This window comes from Melanaphis sacchari, unplaced genomic scaffold (assembly GCF_002803265.2).
Source record: "Melanaphis sacchari strain LSU unplaced genomic scaffold, SCAv2.0 Contig43_pilon_pilon, whole genome shotgun sequence".
In the NCBI taxonomy this organism is placed as follows: Eukaryota; Metazoa; Arthropoda; class Insecta; order Hemiptera; family Aphididae; genus Melanaphis; species Melanaphis sacchari.
Genome location: NW_020271284.1, coordinates 3,862,082 through 3,879,106, shown reverse-complemented (window position 1 = coordinate 3,879,106; position 17,025 = coordinate 3,862,082). Strand labels below are relative to the sequence as shown.

The following is a 17,025-nucleotide window of genomic DNA, read 5'->3' as shown; positions in this document are numbered from 1 at the left end:
AGTTAATGATAAATTGATAGAAAACAAAAAATAAATCAATTTATTTTACTTTCATACATTTTTAACTTATTCATTCCAAGGTCTGTAAAGATCAATCAACTGTATACTATTATCAATATTATTTTCGGTCATAAATTACAAAATTATTATTATAGACATTATACGCAGAACTTCATAATAACAGTATATTAACTTTGACGTAAAATAATATAGCTAAGAATGATAAAATCTTATGTTTTATAAGAACAATAAAACTAATGTACTATGTTATTAGAGCATATTAATAAATAAATACAATTCTCAAAGGTCTATCTAAATAATTATTCTCACCTTGTTTTAGAATCGTTTTAAAATGCAAAATAAAATATAATATTTTACTCTGTGTAAATATATTCATAAAAGCGAAGTCATGTGGATATACAACGCATTACTTTTATTATTGTAGTACACACATATGTATGTATAATATACATATTATGATTTTATATCGATATCAAGTGACGATTATATTTTTATTTATTACGTATCTACTTTTTTATTAAAATTATTATTTCAAAAAAAAATATAAATAAAGATCTATATCTTTAACAACAAGTAGATACATTAAAATATTCTCATGGAAGTCAGCCTGTTGTAATAAAAATATGTGTTTCTAATATGTAGATTTTTTATTCCCGGCACATTCCGTTTTGTATCCACAAAAACTCGATTTTAATCGGTAGAATACGTATCTTAAACGTTTAGTCCGTTCACGTCGAATGATACACTAATACCTTTAAACACTGTACCCTTCTGTATAGCGCCACCATATAAATAAACTCTAAATAATTTATCATTTAAAACATTTCATACTTTTTAACTCTACTTTATATCAAGTTCGGATATATTTTGATTGCTAACCGTGGGCAAACCAAAACTATAATGCGAAATTGTACAAATGAAAAGCAAAATTCTCCCTCCGTTGTTTAGTATACGTCATTGAGTAGGTAACCGTAATGGATATAATGAATTTAAACTCATTGATAAATCATTGTATAGTAAAAACAGTTTTGAAAACTAAAGGATTAATATTTATTTATTTAGAATATTACATCCACGAAAAGTAAACATTTACAGTAAATTAGTAACTATAACAATGTCGACAAAATACTAAAAATTAAAGTGAAATAAAATATTCAAAGTGCATTAATATTGAATAGTAATAGTTATTAAAGTATAAACATTAAAATTAATCAAATATATGATACTTTAATATTTTCCTAGTAAGTGAAAACAAAAATTAAAATTAGAGTTAATTTAATTGCATAACCTTAACATTTGAATTAGAAATTTGAAAATTAAATAAATTGATAAAAAAACTGATGTTGCGTAAAAATTCCAAATTTCTCACATTAGTTTCAGCCATTAGTAATCTTATTAATTTTTTTTAAGTAAGTTTTTGGACTCCAACACGTAATGATGTAAAAATAACACATTTGCATTGCATTGTAAACTCAATAAATCATTCCTCCCGTCTTTAGAATCTAAAATTTAATTAAATCCAATCAAACGTATTCTTTTACATTAGCGTCACTGCGTGCAATCCGTATTTTTTGATAAACACTTCAAATCATTATTTATATTAATTACGTTTTTGTATTTATTTATATATTAGTATAATTTAATTTAAAACATTTAATAAAAATACTTCAGAAAAAATATAAATTTTAATTAACTAAATATTTAAGTTAAGTATTTAAAGTTGACTGTAGGTAGTTTAATACATTTGTATTGTTACTTTTCCACCATAGATACCTATTAATAAGGACATTTTTTTTCACATAAAATTACTATGTGTGAGCCGAACTGTTTTTATATTGCTTAACCCCCAATTAATAAGGAATTTACATTGCATTTTGATCACACGTCTGACGTCACTATGTAGCATAAAAACGTCATCCATCGGTCAGCGGCCATCACGCGATATGCGTATGATAAAAATTAAATTTTGAAAAATTTTAAATCTTAAATTTTACATTATTTACTAATTTTCTCCAATCATTAAAATGTTTTAAGAAAAATATATTCAATCTACAAATAATTTTAGTTTTTTTTTTAAATAAAAAAAGTTTTGTATTAATTTTTTTTTCTATTTTGAATATTAATATGATACAATTGTTGTAATATAAATATTGAATATGTTAACACTTTATTTAATAATAACGCATTTATTCAAATAATTATTTTCAAATATACCTATAGACTATAGTTTGAAGTATAATTGAAATCCAAAATTTTAAAAATCTTGGAATTTTTATACTATTTAAGACATTTCTTTATTTTAATAAAACCCGTCATTTGATAGGTTATTTAATTTTCAAACGCATGATATTTTTTTTTTGTTTTTTTTTTTTTAATGTTTATGCATATATAAATCAAACTTCATACGAGTAGATTCTGAGTTTTTAAACTTTATGTACTCATATAGATAAATACGAGTAGACTAAGAATAATTCATATAATATTTAAGGTATTTATTGATTTATGTAACTGGAGGACTTTTCACCCAGATTTTGTAATCGCGTTTTGGTTTTCCTTTGCTGCAGGGTAGGTTGTTCAAACACTGAATCAACTAACATTTTCGTCCTTGTAACCGTTATCATTCGAATTAATTAAATGAGACATGGGTTAATTCGGATGATGTATTGTAGTTTAAAGAAAACCGAATTTGTAAGTCATATTTTATTTCAATTACAGGATATTCCTTAGACTATTCTTTCAAATCATATTTTAATGTCGGGCGATTACTTTTAAATGCATTCGAAATAATTATAAATTTTAGGTACATGATATCGATTAGCCGCTGTAGGTAAAATCTGCATGTTATTGCACCAGTTATAATTATACAAAATTCTTCATTCCACAGGTGGAAAGTGACGAGATTTATACGTCCAAGGAATTCTTGCACGACATATCGCACTGTTCGGCGCGCCGTGTGGTCGTGTTCGTCGACCAGAGCTACAGCGGCATGCTGGCGCTGCACGCTCAATTCCAGCGCCGTCGCGTCGAAAACGTCATGATCATACCGACCACTAGCATGGACGATTGGACACCCAGGCACACTTTCAACGCGTACATGAGGGAATCCAGCAGAACCGCCTGCCTGTCAGAGTACATTAAGGTGAGTCGTCATCATCAATTTAGTGTATGACGCCATATTATAATATAATACAATATACTTACATAATATATCCTGCAGAGTTAATTAGAAGGGTGGGTGAGAGGAGGGATGTAAAAGTGTAAGGAAAAAATGAAACATACATAACTGAATATTTATAAGTGTCTTATTGATTAAGATATAACTAGAAGAGGTACACAAAAATATTGTTAAAAGAAAGAGGGACTTCGTCTAAATACTAAATTGTAATATTTTATACCATAATATTCCGTAACCGATGTGAAAGAAAACAAGTGCGTGAATAGTTCTAAAATACTTGTATTATTATTATTTTTGTTATGAGCAGTGGAGCATTTCATGTCTAATTTAATTATTTTTAAATAATATACATGAAAATTCAGTTATACCAACGTACCAAAATATGATTAGAATAAATTAGAGTTTCTATGTTTTTGAAATTTTTATCGTGATATAAAAACATAATTGAAAACCATCGTTTAATTTTTTTAAACATGTTCATACTTTTTATTAATTTCAAAACCATAATTACGCGTAAGTTTTTAGTGTTATTTATAAACAATTCGATACAAATCGATACTTCTAAAACCATTTATGTGTACACGCAAAGTTTTTTGAGATTGTACTCAAATAAGCGTTGGAATAGGTCTACTACATATTATAACGCATGGGATATCTAGTCATATATTTTATAGTTTGTTTTAGTTAAAGTAAAATAAAATTCTAACCCAACAGCCTACACTAACCCTTAAAAAAGGAAACTTTTCATAAACCATGTCTGAATATAAGGTATAATAAAATAAATATGATATGTTGATAAAATATCATACAAAAAGCTCTTAAACTATTTTGATATAAAATAAAAACCTGTTCCTGCTAATTGATATGTTTATGTTAAACTTAAAATATGTGAAGAATATTATTCAAATTTTGAAGTATGAGTATATAATATTTAATCTACATCTATACATAGAAAAAACGAAATTTGATAATGCTGTCATTACGTAAATATTATTATTCGAATATACATATATTATTATCACAAAGAACATGAAGAAAAGTGTAATTAAATATTAAATCAAAGACCTAAACGGTGGACCACGTATTGTGTTTTCTCTTCTGCAACACATACTTGCAGGCGTATCCATGTGGGTAATTGTTCATATAAATATTTACTGCGGATGATATTTCAACACAAGACACTTGTTTCTTATTTTTAAAACTATAAAAGTTTTTAAAAATATTTTTTACAGCATCTTAAACTATTATTAAACAACATAATAAAATAATAAAAATATTGAATAAATAGTTGATTGGTTATAATTTAACAATTATAGATGAGTGGATCAAAATTTTGTTGTGAGGTGTACCCCTGAATGACTCATTAATTAATTGCAACTATTTTTTTCAAAAATCAATTTTTAAACATCGAAATACGCAAATAAATATTCTGCATCAGAATAATAAATTTAAATGTAATATTATATTTTAATTTGAAAAGGAAAAAACTTAAAAACGATAACGGTAAAAAAAAATTTGTAAAAATAAGTGATTTTTTTCAAATATGAGGTTCTATAATGATTTCAAATTATACAACAAAAAAAAAAATTTCAAAAACGTAAATAGTTTTCAAAATAATGAATGTCTTTTGTTAAAAGAATCGCCCGATGCATATACATATGTGTGTGTGTGTGATACAAAAGGTAGGTACTCTCACGACAACATTTTTCGCTTCACTGAATACAATGGACGTAAATTTTAATCGCACACGAAACCATACCACCATTACACAACGTTGGTGTGAGACAAATGCACATTTGTCGGTATATACTGTTACCGCCAAGTTGCCAAGATTAACTTAGGTAGATAGATAGATCCTGATCATAACATAGGTATGTACCGGAACGCCCAAAACACCTAAAAACAGAACTATATTTTTTTATTAATTGTCGTCATCGTTTCGTTTGTAGGCATATTCTATATAAATTAATTCTTATACAGAGTTATCCAGAATAAATTATCCAACGCTTTTCGCCTGGCTTCCTTGGTCACCTGATCTTATGCCTTGTGGCTACTTCTTTTAGGGATATTATATTAAAGATACGGTGTACGTGCTATCGGTAACATCAATCATCATATAACACAAACCCTAATTAATTAGTGGGATAAATTACAACGGATGTGCGTGGAGTAAATCAGCGTCCCGGCCAAATGATTGAGCGAGGGAAGCCACAGAAAACATTTATAGGTATATGATTAAATAAATTTTAAATACTACTAATACTATTTAATTTATTTAATGCACCATAATATTAAACTACTTGAAATCTAAAAACTAAAAATATACAAGAATTTGAAATCGGATGAATCGTTTTGAACAACCCTGTATACTTTTAATAATTTAACAAAGAAACTAATGTCATATAGTTTATATTAGCACACCAAAAACGTGTTTTCTGCAGCAGTGTTTGCGATAGATAAATCGTAATTCGCATTATTGCGCGATGTTCTCGTTGACGTTTTTATCGTTTTATATTGGGTTTTTTTTTTTTTTGTGCTTATAACTCAATGCTAATCGAGTTTTTTTTTTCTCCGGTTAAATTTCTAATTATATTATTGCTTTGTCCTTTATTCCCGTACACAATACGGATAATATATGTTTCGACCATATGTCGCGCCTACACGTGGATTGAATTCGTATATTTAGATGGCATACTACACAATATACATCACGCGGTGCACGTGATGCACACGCGCTGCTACAGAACGAACAACTCGACGCACTACCGTTGGGCGTACCTACCTCAAATCTCTGCGATCGGTTAAAAAATTGTTCGTTTTGTTCAATACGTGCACGTAATCATCGTCATCAGCTGTACGTTGTAGTTTTTTCTTTTTTTTATCAAAGAGCTTTCCTGATTTAAATTAATTAAACTTAGGTATACCAATTTACAATTTTCACGTTTGTATAATATAGCAAATACCATGCAATAGCTATGCACATGATTATAGATAACTAGATATAAAAATTTAATAGATTAATTAGATTTTTCACAATTTTATACATTTTTTATTTTATTTTATTTTTACAATAATAATTAAAGTAGAATGCATAAATTTAAAACATCGTGAGAACGACCACGTTAGAATTTGCGTCTGATAGGAAAGCCACTTAGCCTGTAATGTTGTAAATAGACGTCTAAAGAACCTAACCGATAGTTCTCTTGAGTAGTTTTTGAAATTCGGGTGTTGTAGTGCATTGTTTCAAGAAAATCAGTGAGCATTTGAAATCACACGAGAGATTTATTATGTTTATGCAGTTAGGGTACATTTACATAGACAACGAATGCGTAGTGGCCAAACACTTTATTTCTATTATAATAAATAATAATAAACATTTCCAGCTTGTGTTATATTATTACGTATATTTATATGAGAAAATGTTAACGTAGGTACTAGGTACTATATGTTTTTGTTTTCTCTCTCTGGCCTGCGTACAGCTTAGGAAATTAACGTTCAGCACAACCAATCTTGTGTACTGTGTAGTTGTGTCGTTAGCTTTAGTATTAGAACGAATTCACCAGTTATTAAAATCAAAGTTAAGTACTTTATCAGCATAGTGTCAATACTTACGTTAGATTTTTTAGTGTTTCATTTTTTCGTGCAAGTTATGAGTATAATATATTACATAGTTACAACTTAAAAATTTTTAGAATATTTTAACCTAAAATTTTAATAATGTAAAAATTTCATCAAAAGAGCACAGATAACATTCTTAATTTTGATAAAAGGTCGATTCACCCCACAATACTAAAAATAACAACAAAGACTATACAGTTGATTCTGCTCAAAGCAAATTCGCCATGTAACGCAAATAGTGCGCACTTATATCTTTTTTAACATTATAGTATTATCGTTATCCCCCCTTGTGGTCTTAAATTCTTAATGTTCACATTCTGTTATAAATATGTAAATGCTATGCTATTCCATTTTTACCATGAGATATACATAATATTTTAACATCTCGCTCTTTGAACTACATAATTGCATGATAAGTATAAATTATATGAATCGAAAATACTTGTGAGATAAGATATTGTAATTTGTAAATAGTGAAAAGAATATTATTATACATAATAATAATACCTATACTTGTAAAATTACAAGCAAATATATTATTTACACTATTTTGTATATCAGTAAGTTGTCGTTGGTAATTTTAGTAGACAAATTATTAATTGAGATTAATGAATACCGATTACCAAATGATAAATATAAAAGTGATTATAAATTTTCTGCCGCCACAAAAAATTAAAAGTTTTAATATAATATTATAATATGGTTTCTCAGTTTCTATACTATATAACATTATACAGGTATCAGTATAAAATTCCAATTTGAATGGAAAAGAAAAATAATAATAATTTAAACTAAATGATCTAATAACGTAGCATATCGACAAATTAGTAAACATTAACCTATCTTGAATTCCAAAATATATTCAAAGATAATATATTATGTAGATGTAGGTATTTTTTATATATTATTATAATTTATATGGTATATTTTATGCTGTCCGTCAAACTTACCCGTAAGCATGATTATCTCCTTATAAAAATGAAACGCCTCTTCTGTCAATCGATCACAATTATATCGTCTTAACAATATACTTGCTAAGTGGTAGGTATATATCAGCTATAATTATTATATAATTAGCTACACAATACACATGCGTGTATTCGCATGTGTGGTGGATTCGACGTTAGACCGCGATTTTTTAAATCATATTTACCCATAGGCCATCATAATTTAAATTTATACAACACTCAACACACCAATATAAAATGTATAATATAGAATAATCGGTAGAATGGTATTTATAGGATTCAATATTTAATTGCTATTTAATATTCAATTATCTATAAAGTAGTATAGTATTGTATTATACCACCAAAAGTGTTATTATTAAATAGACGTATCATGTTACTCAAACAAAAGTTTTTATATTATATAATATTATATTCCATCGATAATACTTATTGGTATTTATAATCGGTGACCAGCGTTAAGACTTATTATTCGCTTAGACATTTAATTATTTAATTATTATTTATCTTATCTAGATAAATAATAAATATAAGTTTTTTAATTAATTATTTTAGTTGAATATTTTTCTTATTTAAATAAATTCACAAGATAAATTTTTTTTTTTGAAAATTAGCTAGATTTGTCCGAAAATGTTTCATTTTTACTTCTTCCTGTTTCAGGCGCAGCTTGTACGTAAAATAACGTGGACTAAAAATATATAACGTTATTGTAAAAAACTATAAACTTTTCCTATTAATTATTCTTAATAATATTCTGTATTCAGTTATAAGTATAGGTAAAATATATTAATTAATTTATATTTCGTAGGTATTTATATTACTGTTGTTCCTCATGACCGGAGTTATTTTCTATAATCTTGTAAATAATCAAACACTTTAATTAAAGTACCAATTAATAGAAACAGATGACAAGTGATAATCGAGTGACATACTATTAACGTATTTCAAATTTTATAATATGAATCTATGAACTATCAGTAAACTATATAAACAATATTTCTAAATATCTTTTCAATGTTATTGATTAACAATCATTTACTATAAAACAATATTACTATAATAAGTACAAAAGTATTCATAAAATCATAATATTACATTTCAACATTTGTAGGGTTAAGTTATAACCTTTTAAATAATTACTATTATCGTTAGATAAGGTTAGGTTACGTATTTTTTTGAACAATTTTCATATTTTTTTTTTTTATGTTTTTTTTGCACCAAAATTTAACTGTTTCTAATTAATGTTCTCTAAATATTGCTGGTCTTTCAAAATAACGATAAATGTCAATAATTTTAGATAATTTCATAAATTCCATAACTCTAAAATCATATTTAAAAAATAGAATTTAAATAGAATAATAACCAAAACAATTGACTGCAATGTCGTTGAACATTGTACAAAACTATTTGATGTTTTAAATTAATATAGACTATAGTATATTCACGATAAAAGCGATAGCAAATTTAATATTACTTTGAGTCTCAATTATAATGATAGACTCATAAAGATTATATTATTATTTATAGTTTTCCCCGTTAACTATTTACCATAAAAACAAGAGTTTTCCCTTAAAAATTCGATATATTATTTTTCGCTATAATTTAGTTTTGTTATTTTTATTTTCAATATTTTTAATTCGCTTTTATTTATTTATCTTTTATCTGTATCTTAGATAAAATTTAGTGCTGTTATCTTTATCCTTTATCCAAATTATTTTTTTGTTATCCGTTCCTACTTCCTAACATTGTTTATAAATTATAGCCAATAGTAGGTATAGATGAATCATAAATACAATATTCTAAAGAGACGTCATAAAAAATATCCCCGAAAAAAGTAGGTATCTATAGAAAAATCGACATAATATAAGGTGATTCGCCGTACATGCTTAATCCTATATTTCTTTTAATAACGAATTTATTAAAACTCTGACTTTTAACATTTTTAAACATACTTACTCAAAGACCGTATTTTCAAATTCTTGAATTATCTTAGATTAATTTAATTTTTGATATCACTTTATATAGTTATTTAAATTGTTTAAAATAGATAAAGTTCCAGTGGTTTGTTATGTACCACTACACCAAATTATAATAATAATATATTGGTATTTACGATGACAAATCTATCATCCGTTTCGAACGTACGTCTCATGTAATATTACGATACAGTGTTCTTTTCGGTTTTAATATATGCGAACGCGAAGTGGATTTCTAAATAAAAATTTCATCTGGTATCCATACATCGGTCGTGGATTGACTGAAAAAGTTCCGGAATTTCACGTTTTCAATGACAAATGACTCCGACCTTAGATAAACGAAAAAAAAACATATACTAAACACATACGCACTGAATCGCAGGAGCAGTATATTTTTATTACATATTATATATTATAGTAGTGCAAACGGCATTTCTAGTATTCTCATCGCTGTGTATATTGCAAAATTTGATTTACGCGCGTTTGTATTTTGCGTGCGTTATATAAATACTTACGCTGCACTGGTAATAAAATAGTTTTTTTTTTATTTTTTTTAACATACATTCGAATACACGCGAGTTATTTACATATTGAATTTTAATTGATTCACAATTTAAGATAAATTTCTTATAAAATATTGTGCGATTAAAAAGAAAATATTTTAATGCCACGGATGCAATATATTTACTTGTTCGCGATTATTTTACAAAGGCGCCGATCATATTATACTCATATGACCCATTTTATCCTAAACAATATTATTACACTATAATATTATAGTAAAGTCATCTTTGTGATATTTTTTTATCATTCATTTGAATACGCGTACCTATACAATGTCAGTATATTATTACTTATTAAAATATGCACACACGAATACGTTAGTTATAACGTTATAATATTTGAATGAGTATAATTTTATTTTACTTACAGGATTTTAAATTTTTTGGCGAGATCTGATGCTGTTTTATTCTTTTATTCATGAACTGTTTATTTTTTGGTATGGGTTAAAAAAAAAAAAAGTCATCTTGAGAACAAGGACATTAAAAGAAATATTCGGTTCGATATTTTCTTTGTGTGTGCGTTCGTATATCAATAATGTTACATATGTATATACTTATATATATCGGGATCCACTGTTTAGTATGCCTATACAAAACTATGTAGTATGTATGAACTACAAGTCGCGAACGTTTAAGGAATAAGTCGTCCTTTTCATGTAATATAATACAGATAAACTGCACCGGACCGACTCTGGGACGCCGACCACTATGCAATGATGTTTAGTCAATGCCCCGGAATCATTTACTAAAAAAAAAATTGCAAAATAAAAAAATAAATATATAATGTATATAAAAAAAAAAATACTCGTTTAACCGAAATTTTTGCCGATTCGTAATTCGGTGGCCTTGAACGCTGTACGCCTGCGTAAATAATATAATATAAATTATGATAATGTTTGTATATATATATATATATATATATATATATATATATTATTTTTATTTTTCATTGTATACATACGTGTTTAAATAGCCACTCTTCGGCATAATTATATTATGTCCAATCTACACAAGATTAGTATATTTGCAAAATAAAATAGTGTAAATAGAATATCAGCTTTGACTTTAAATTAGCAATGTATACTGAAGAAAGTATAGTAATCTGCTAAATCATATCAAGTCAGAATAATTCAATAGAATGGATATATATATTTTTTGATACATTAGTACCTCTCCCCCATCTCTCATCAAAAAAAATGACTTGAAATTCCTAATATCGCGTAAACTCATCGAATCTATCTGCTCATAGACCAACCCTGTGAATTAAAATCAGATCCATTGTTTAAGGCGCTGGTGATTGTATACAAACTAAAGTAATATAGAAATATAGAAATTAAAAATAATTATGATAAGGTATTTATAAGTTATATATTATGAAAATCTATGCATAAAACTATATTTGTGCAACGGTAACTTAATCTAGCCCTTTGTTTCAGTTCACGACATATCCTAACTTATTGAAAAATATTGTAATATTTTTATGTTTAACCTAACCGTTTAGATAAATACAAATAATAAACATGTAATATTGTTTAATATAACCAGATATATGGTTTGATGTAAGGATTAATTTCAAAGATCGCTGCCTTACCTCAAATTTGTATATAACTTGAAATAAATTTGGGATATCTGGACTTATCTTCATTGACAGAGGATGCTGAGCGACAAATTATAAAATAAAATTATCGTTTTGTAGAAATTGGTAATTAAATTAGAGTCTAGATAGTTATAATAATAATATATAAGTTTGTGTTTAGCATGTATATGTATTATATATGCATACATGTTATTGTATTTTTATGTATCTAGGTATATTATTATTGTAATTTGACAGAAACTATGTCGTACTTAATCTCAGAAAATCTTAGAAAATATAATACTCACGAATTTTTTTCTCTTGTTCCAGCCTTTCCAGGAATCCCAAATGATGCCACCAGTGTACACGGGGGTTTTTATGGAGCAAGAGATGAGGAACATCTCGATATCGGGAATAAGGCCATGCGTGCCGCGATAATATTATAAGAACAAACAATATGACGGATATAGGCGATATCCAATTCCAATACCGCGCCGACAGTCGTTTTCTATAGAGCATTCGTCGAATCAGCGGCAACATAAATATTAATATCATTCCTCTCATTAACTATATATAACATTAATTATTTTTTGCATGTATCATAATTATACGATTATTATTGATAGATACGCACGAAGTTTACACTTCAACAATGTTGTTTTTTTTTTTTATTTTTTTTTTTATTATTATTATTATTATTATTATTATTAAATTAATATTATTAATTTGTTTATGCTTTTAAACAAAAATTATTAATATAACTACTTAGCTGCAGTATACTCGCGTAATCAATCACTCTGATGTATAATAATTTAATAATATACAAAATATAAACGTATAATATTTTGAACTATAAAGAGATTTTAAACAAAAAAAAGACATGTTACGACTTTCGTCTATCCTAGTTGTAAAATTATTAAAATTTTGTGTCATTAATTTCATTATACATCTCAAGCTTTTCATTTTTTAATTAATGTATTTTTTTCAAACATATTACAAATTGTTGTTTTTAATAAAATAAATTAATATCATGGTTTGAATATATTGGCACGTCACACGTAGATTTATAACGATACGATAAATTATTAATTAAAATTAAATCACTCATGGTCGTTGCATACTTAAAAATTGAATACTGTAGACACATCAATATGAAAAATAAAAAAAACTTCGATGAATCTATAGACCATAACACAATCAAACGCGTGTCCTGTAAATATTGCGCTGCGACACAATGAACATATTATATGATATAATTTTTATTAGAGATAGAACATTGATTACCTAAAACTACCATAAATGCATTAATTATTTAAAAAAAAAAACTCATTGGATTTGTATGATGCGTATTCATGTAAAAGCATATTAATATGTACCATGCAAAAAAACCTGCGCGCCGTCAATCTACTAATCACAACAAAATCCTTCAATTGTAATATATAATCATAAATACTTTTAAAAATGTAAACATTTTCTTTAAAAAATAAATTTTACATATTATCTACAATGTACAATAGTTATAAAAAATAATAAATTGTATAAAAATACTCTCAAAATTATGGAAAAATGACGTTAAAAAACAAAAATACATTTATAGCCAAAAATTCTCAAAAACACAAAATAAAATTTATTCTTAAACAATGAAACATGGCGTAATAAATATGCATCGTTGTAAAAAAAAATAAAAATAAATACCAAATTCATCAACAGTCTATCTTTACTCATTATTGTATACATTTATACTAAATGGTAACTAAATACCATATTATTTTTATACATAGCAGCACAGCAGCAATAATTATTCTAGGTATCCCATATATTATGATGTAATAAATACGCACGTCCGTTTATTTCCACGTCCGAGCCCTATCGAGGTCGGGTCGTCGTCTTATTATTACTGAACTAATAATAATATAATAAACCATCGTTATTAATATTTATTAATGGTAGAACCGTCCCGCGGCCGCCGCATATTTCTATTAGGTACGTCTAAGACACAATAAAATATTATTGTTTTCCTTTACGAGTCACTTTATTGTAATAATAATTATACACAAGATTCGCTGTATCAGGGGTGTCACAAATGTGTGATTTCCCCTTCATGTATATAATTTAACCTGTGAACTATCTGTAAAATATTTATATTACTTATTGTACTCGATGTATAGATTGTAATTTTTCATAATAAAGTCAAATATATTTAAAAAAAAAAAAAAAAAAAAGATTCGCCCGAATTTTACATTATACAAGTACGAGTATAACAATTTTAATTGCGGTGACAGAAATAATAATATTTAATACAACACATCATGATATATATAAAATGATTTCTTAAGCATGCACACTCCTGTTTTTCTTTTTTTTTCAATTAATTAATTCAAATTCTGAATTTTAGTATGTTTATATATCGAAGGACCATATTTTAAATTATTTATTTAGAATTTTTATATAATTTAAGGAGTTTTCTGTGATTTTGTCAACTTATTTTTTTCAAATGAAATTCTATCTTTTTTACTATAAATTGTTGATAATTTGCTTAAAAATGTTATGTTTATTTAAATCAAAATTCAGGGTTATTAAAATATAAATACTAACAATAATAGTCTAACAAAATTATAAAATAGATAGGTATCTAGAATTAATATCTATTTTTATTTATTATACTCAAACAATTTTTACAGATATCATAAAATATTAAATAATTACTATAATATTCAATTCATCACAGCTACCATATTTTCCAAACTTATAATGATGAACCTAAATATTATCTTTAGTATCTACATTCTACATAAAGTTAATCTGGTAAACAATTAACAGAAAAAATGTTAAAAAACCGTAATTTGAATAGGAAAAATGGCGGCGATCATGCTTAATGATTATTGACTAATGAATTACTAAAAGAATATTAGTTTTGATTTGTATGTGTATGTATTTTATACGGTGCCACTTTCGGTCACAGGTAATAATTATGTATTAAGTAATTACTATTGTACATCGTCGCGTATATTTAACTATGACTCTACTAAAGTGACGGGTTCATCTTAAGGGCGACGAAATGACATTGCTAACTGATGACCATTTTATTTTTAACTGCTGCAACAGTTGTCCATTGTACTTGTAACGATTTTTTCTCGACTACATTATAACATCGTTTTATTTATATTATTCTATCAATCTCTTAATATTTTTTAGCCGTGTAATTGATAACTAATACTGACCGCTTTTGTTGTTTTCTAATTCTTTAATTATGTGTTCAATCGATAGGTAAATAATCGAAAATCTTATTAGTAGATTCGCAACTCCAAACACTGGTTTACTTCATTACTTGTCACGATTTTAAAAATATAACCGTAGAAACGCGAAACTGAAATGTAGCATTGAAAATAATGTGTAAAGTAAACATTTAGGAGAAGCTATAGAAAAAATTGAGTCAAGAAAAACTAGCGTTCCTGACTCGCTTTATCTTTGGTAACCACCGCAGAACAGTTGAGTCTAAATATATAAGTATTGACTTTAACATACATAATATAATACTGGTAATTAGAGAGTTGTAGTTAAGCCGTGATTTATAATAAATCGTTTCGACGTCATTTCACTAACACGGTTTAGAGGCCGGCAAAACACGTATACCCTCGAACAAAAACAAACGAAATGCGTCGCGTAACGTTACGAGTTATAATATTGAATGGAATACAACAAGTTCAAGCAGTATGTATATTATATATTATAATAAAGTAGTAGTTTATACAGGATGATTATTTTAATTGTAGATGCTAGATCCCGACAACAATATCTATAACGTATTTGAAAATATATTTTTTTTATATAATTTGAATTCATTACAAAAAAATATTTTTATCCTGCGATTATGTTTTTCTAAAAATGTCTATTTATAATACTCAAATTTCGAACACGTGGTCAATTAATTACAATAGTAACCATACCTTTGTATCTAATTATTTGAATCATAATCTGCATAATCCTATATACACTATTAGGTTTAGGTGAGATGAATAATTCAGTCACATAAATTATCAATAGACTGTTTAGTATAAATACAACAATTATCATATATATTAGATTTAAACACAATTGAAATACTTTGAGAATTATACTGTTTTAGAATATGAAATTAAAATATATATCAAAAAAATAACAACAATAAAAATAAAAAAGTAATAAAAATAACATTTTTTTTTTTTTAAACAATTTTATTTATTAAAAACAATTCTTATGGTTTATGAAGTAAGAAAATGTTTTCAAAAATCTTAATATGTTTTAATAATGAAGTTCCTATGCAGTTTTCAGTGACAATAACCGCTCTGTGGGTTATATTACATAACTGCAACACATCGCGATAAACTCAATGACATTTAAGATTTTGCTCACGGGTAGTGGTCAATTATTACGGTGCGTGTGTATAAGCGGTGATGGGGGAGGGGAAGTTAAAACACCAAAAGCAATAAAATCCGCGATTAACACAAGGCAGGCATACACACGTATATATTATTATAATGCTTCATATCCATACATTAAACAACTGTATAGTTTATACGCAGTATTCGTCGTTTAATCGGACGGTAGTCGCGCTCCGGGCAGTAAACGTACATAATGATATGCACAGGTACTTATGCAGTGTACCGTACATAATTTTATTATATATTATTGAACATACGAAATATTATTGTATCCAAAAACTCGAGTATGTTGAGAAACCCACGCGTGTACGGCCGATGCGTATGGATATATTATTCATAAAAAAATTAAATATACACATACAGGGTGTTTCGTCTCGTTAGTCTTCGTAATTTTTGTACATAGTCGCAGAACGCTTATTATAATAGTGTTACACATTTGAACACTCTTCTAATATATACCCACCACCTATAGCTTATAATAGCTTTAATACTTGCCCAACTATTCGAATACGATTCAATAGTAATAACTAATATATATATATATATATATATCGTATGTGTGATTCAACAGTTAACAAGTTAACATAAAATGGATATATTTAAAAAAATTAGAAACAAGATTATAAAATATTATACTACTCCAAGTTCTTTATAATATACTGTGTGTGTGTGTGTGTGTGTGTGTGTGTGTGTGTGTGTGTGTGTGT

General features: G+C 26.6%; 1 protein-coding gene across 1 annotated transcript in view; it reads left to right on the top strand.

The window, feature by feature from the left end:
• Nucleotides 1-12,560, top strand: part of LOC112597717 — a 40,396-nt gene extending 27,836 nt beyond the window's left edge. Inside the window, exons 5-6 of the mRNA XM_025343886.1 lie at nt 2,906-3,160; nt 12,228-12,560. Of these exons, the coding sequence (XP_025199671.1) occupies nt 2,906-3,160; nt 12,228-12,335 (363 nt within the window). The 3' untranslated portion in view covers nt 12,336-12,560. The remainder of the gene's footprint in view (nt 1-2,905; nt 3,161-12,227) is intronic.
• The last annotated feature ends 4,465 nt before the right edge of the window (nt 12,561-17,025 follow it).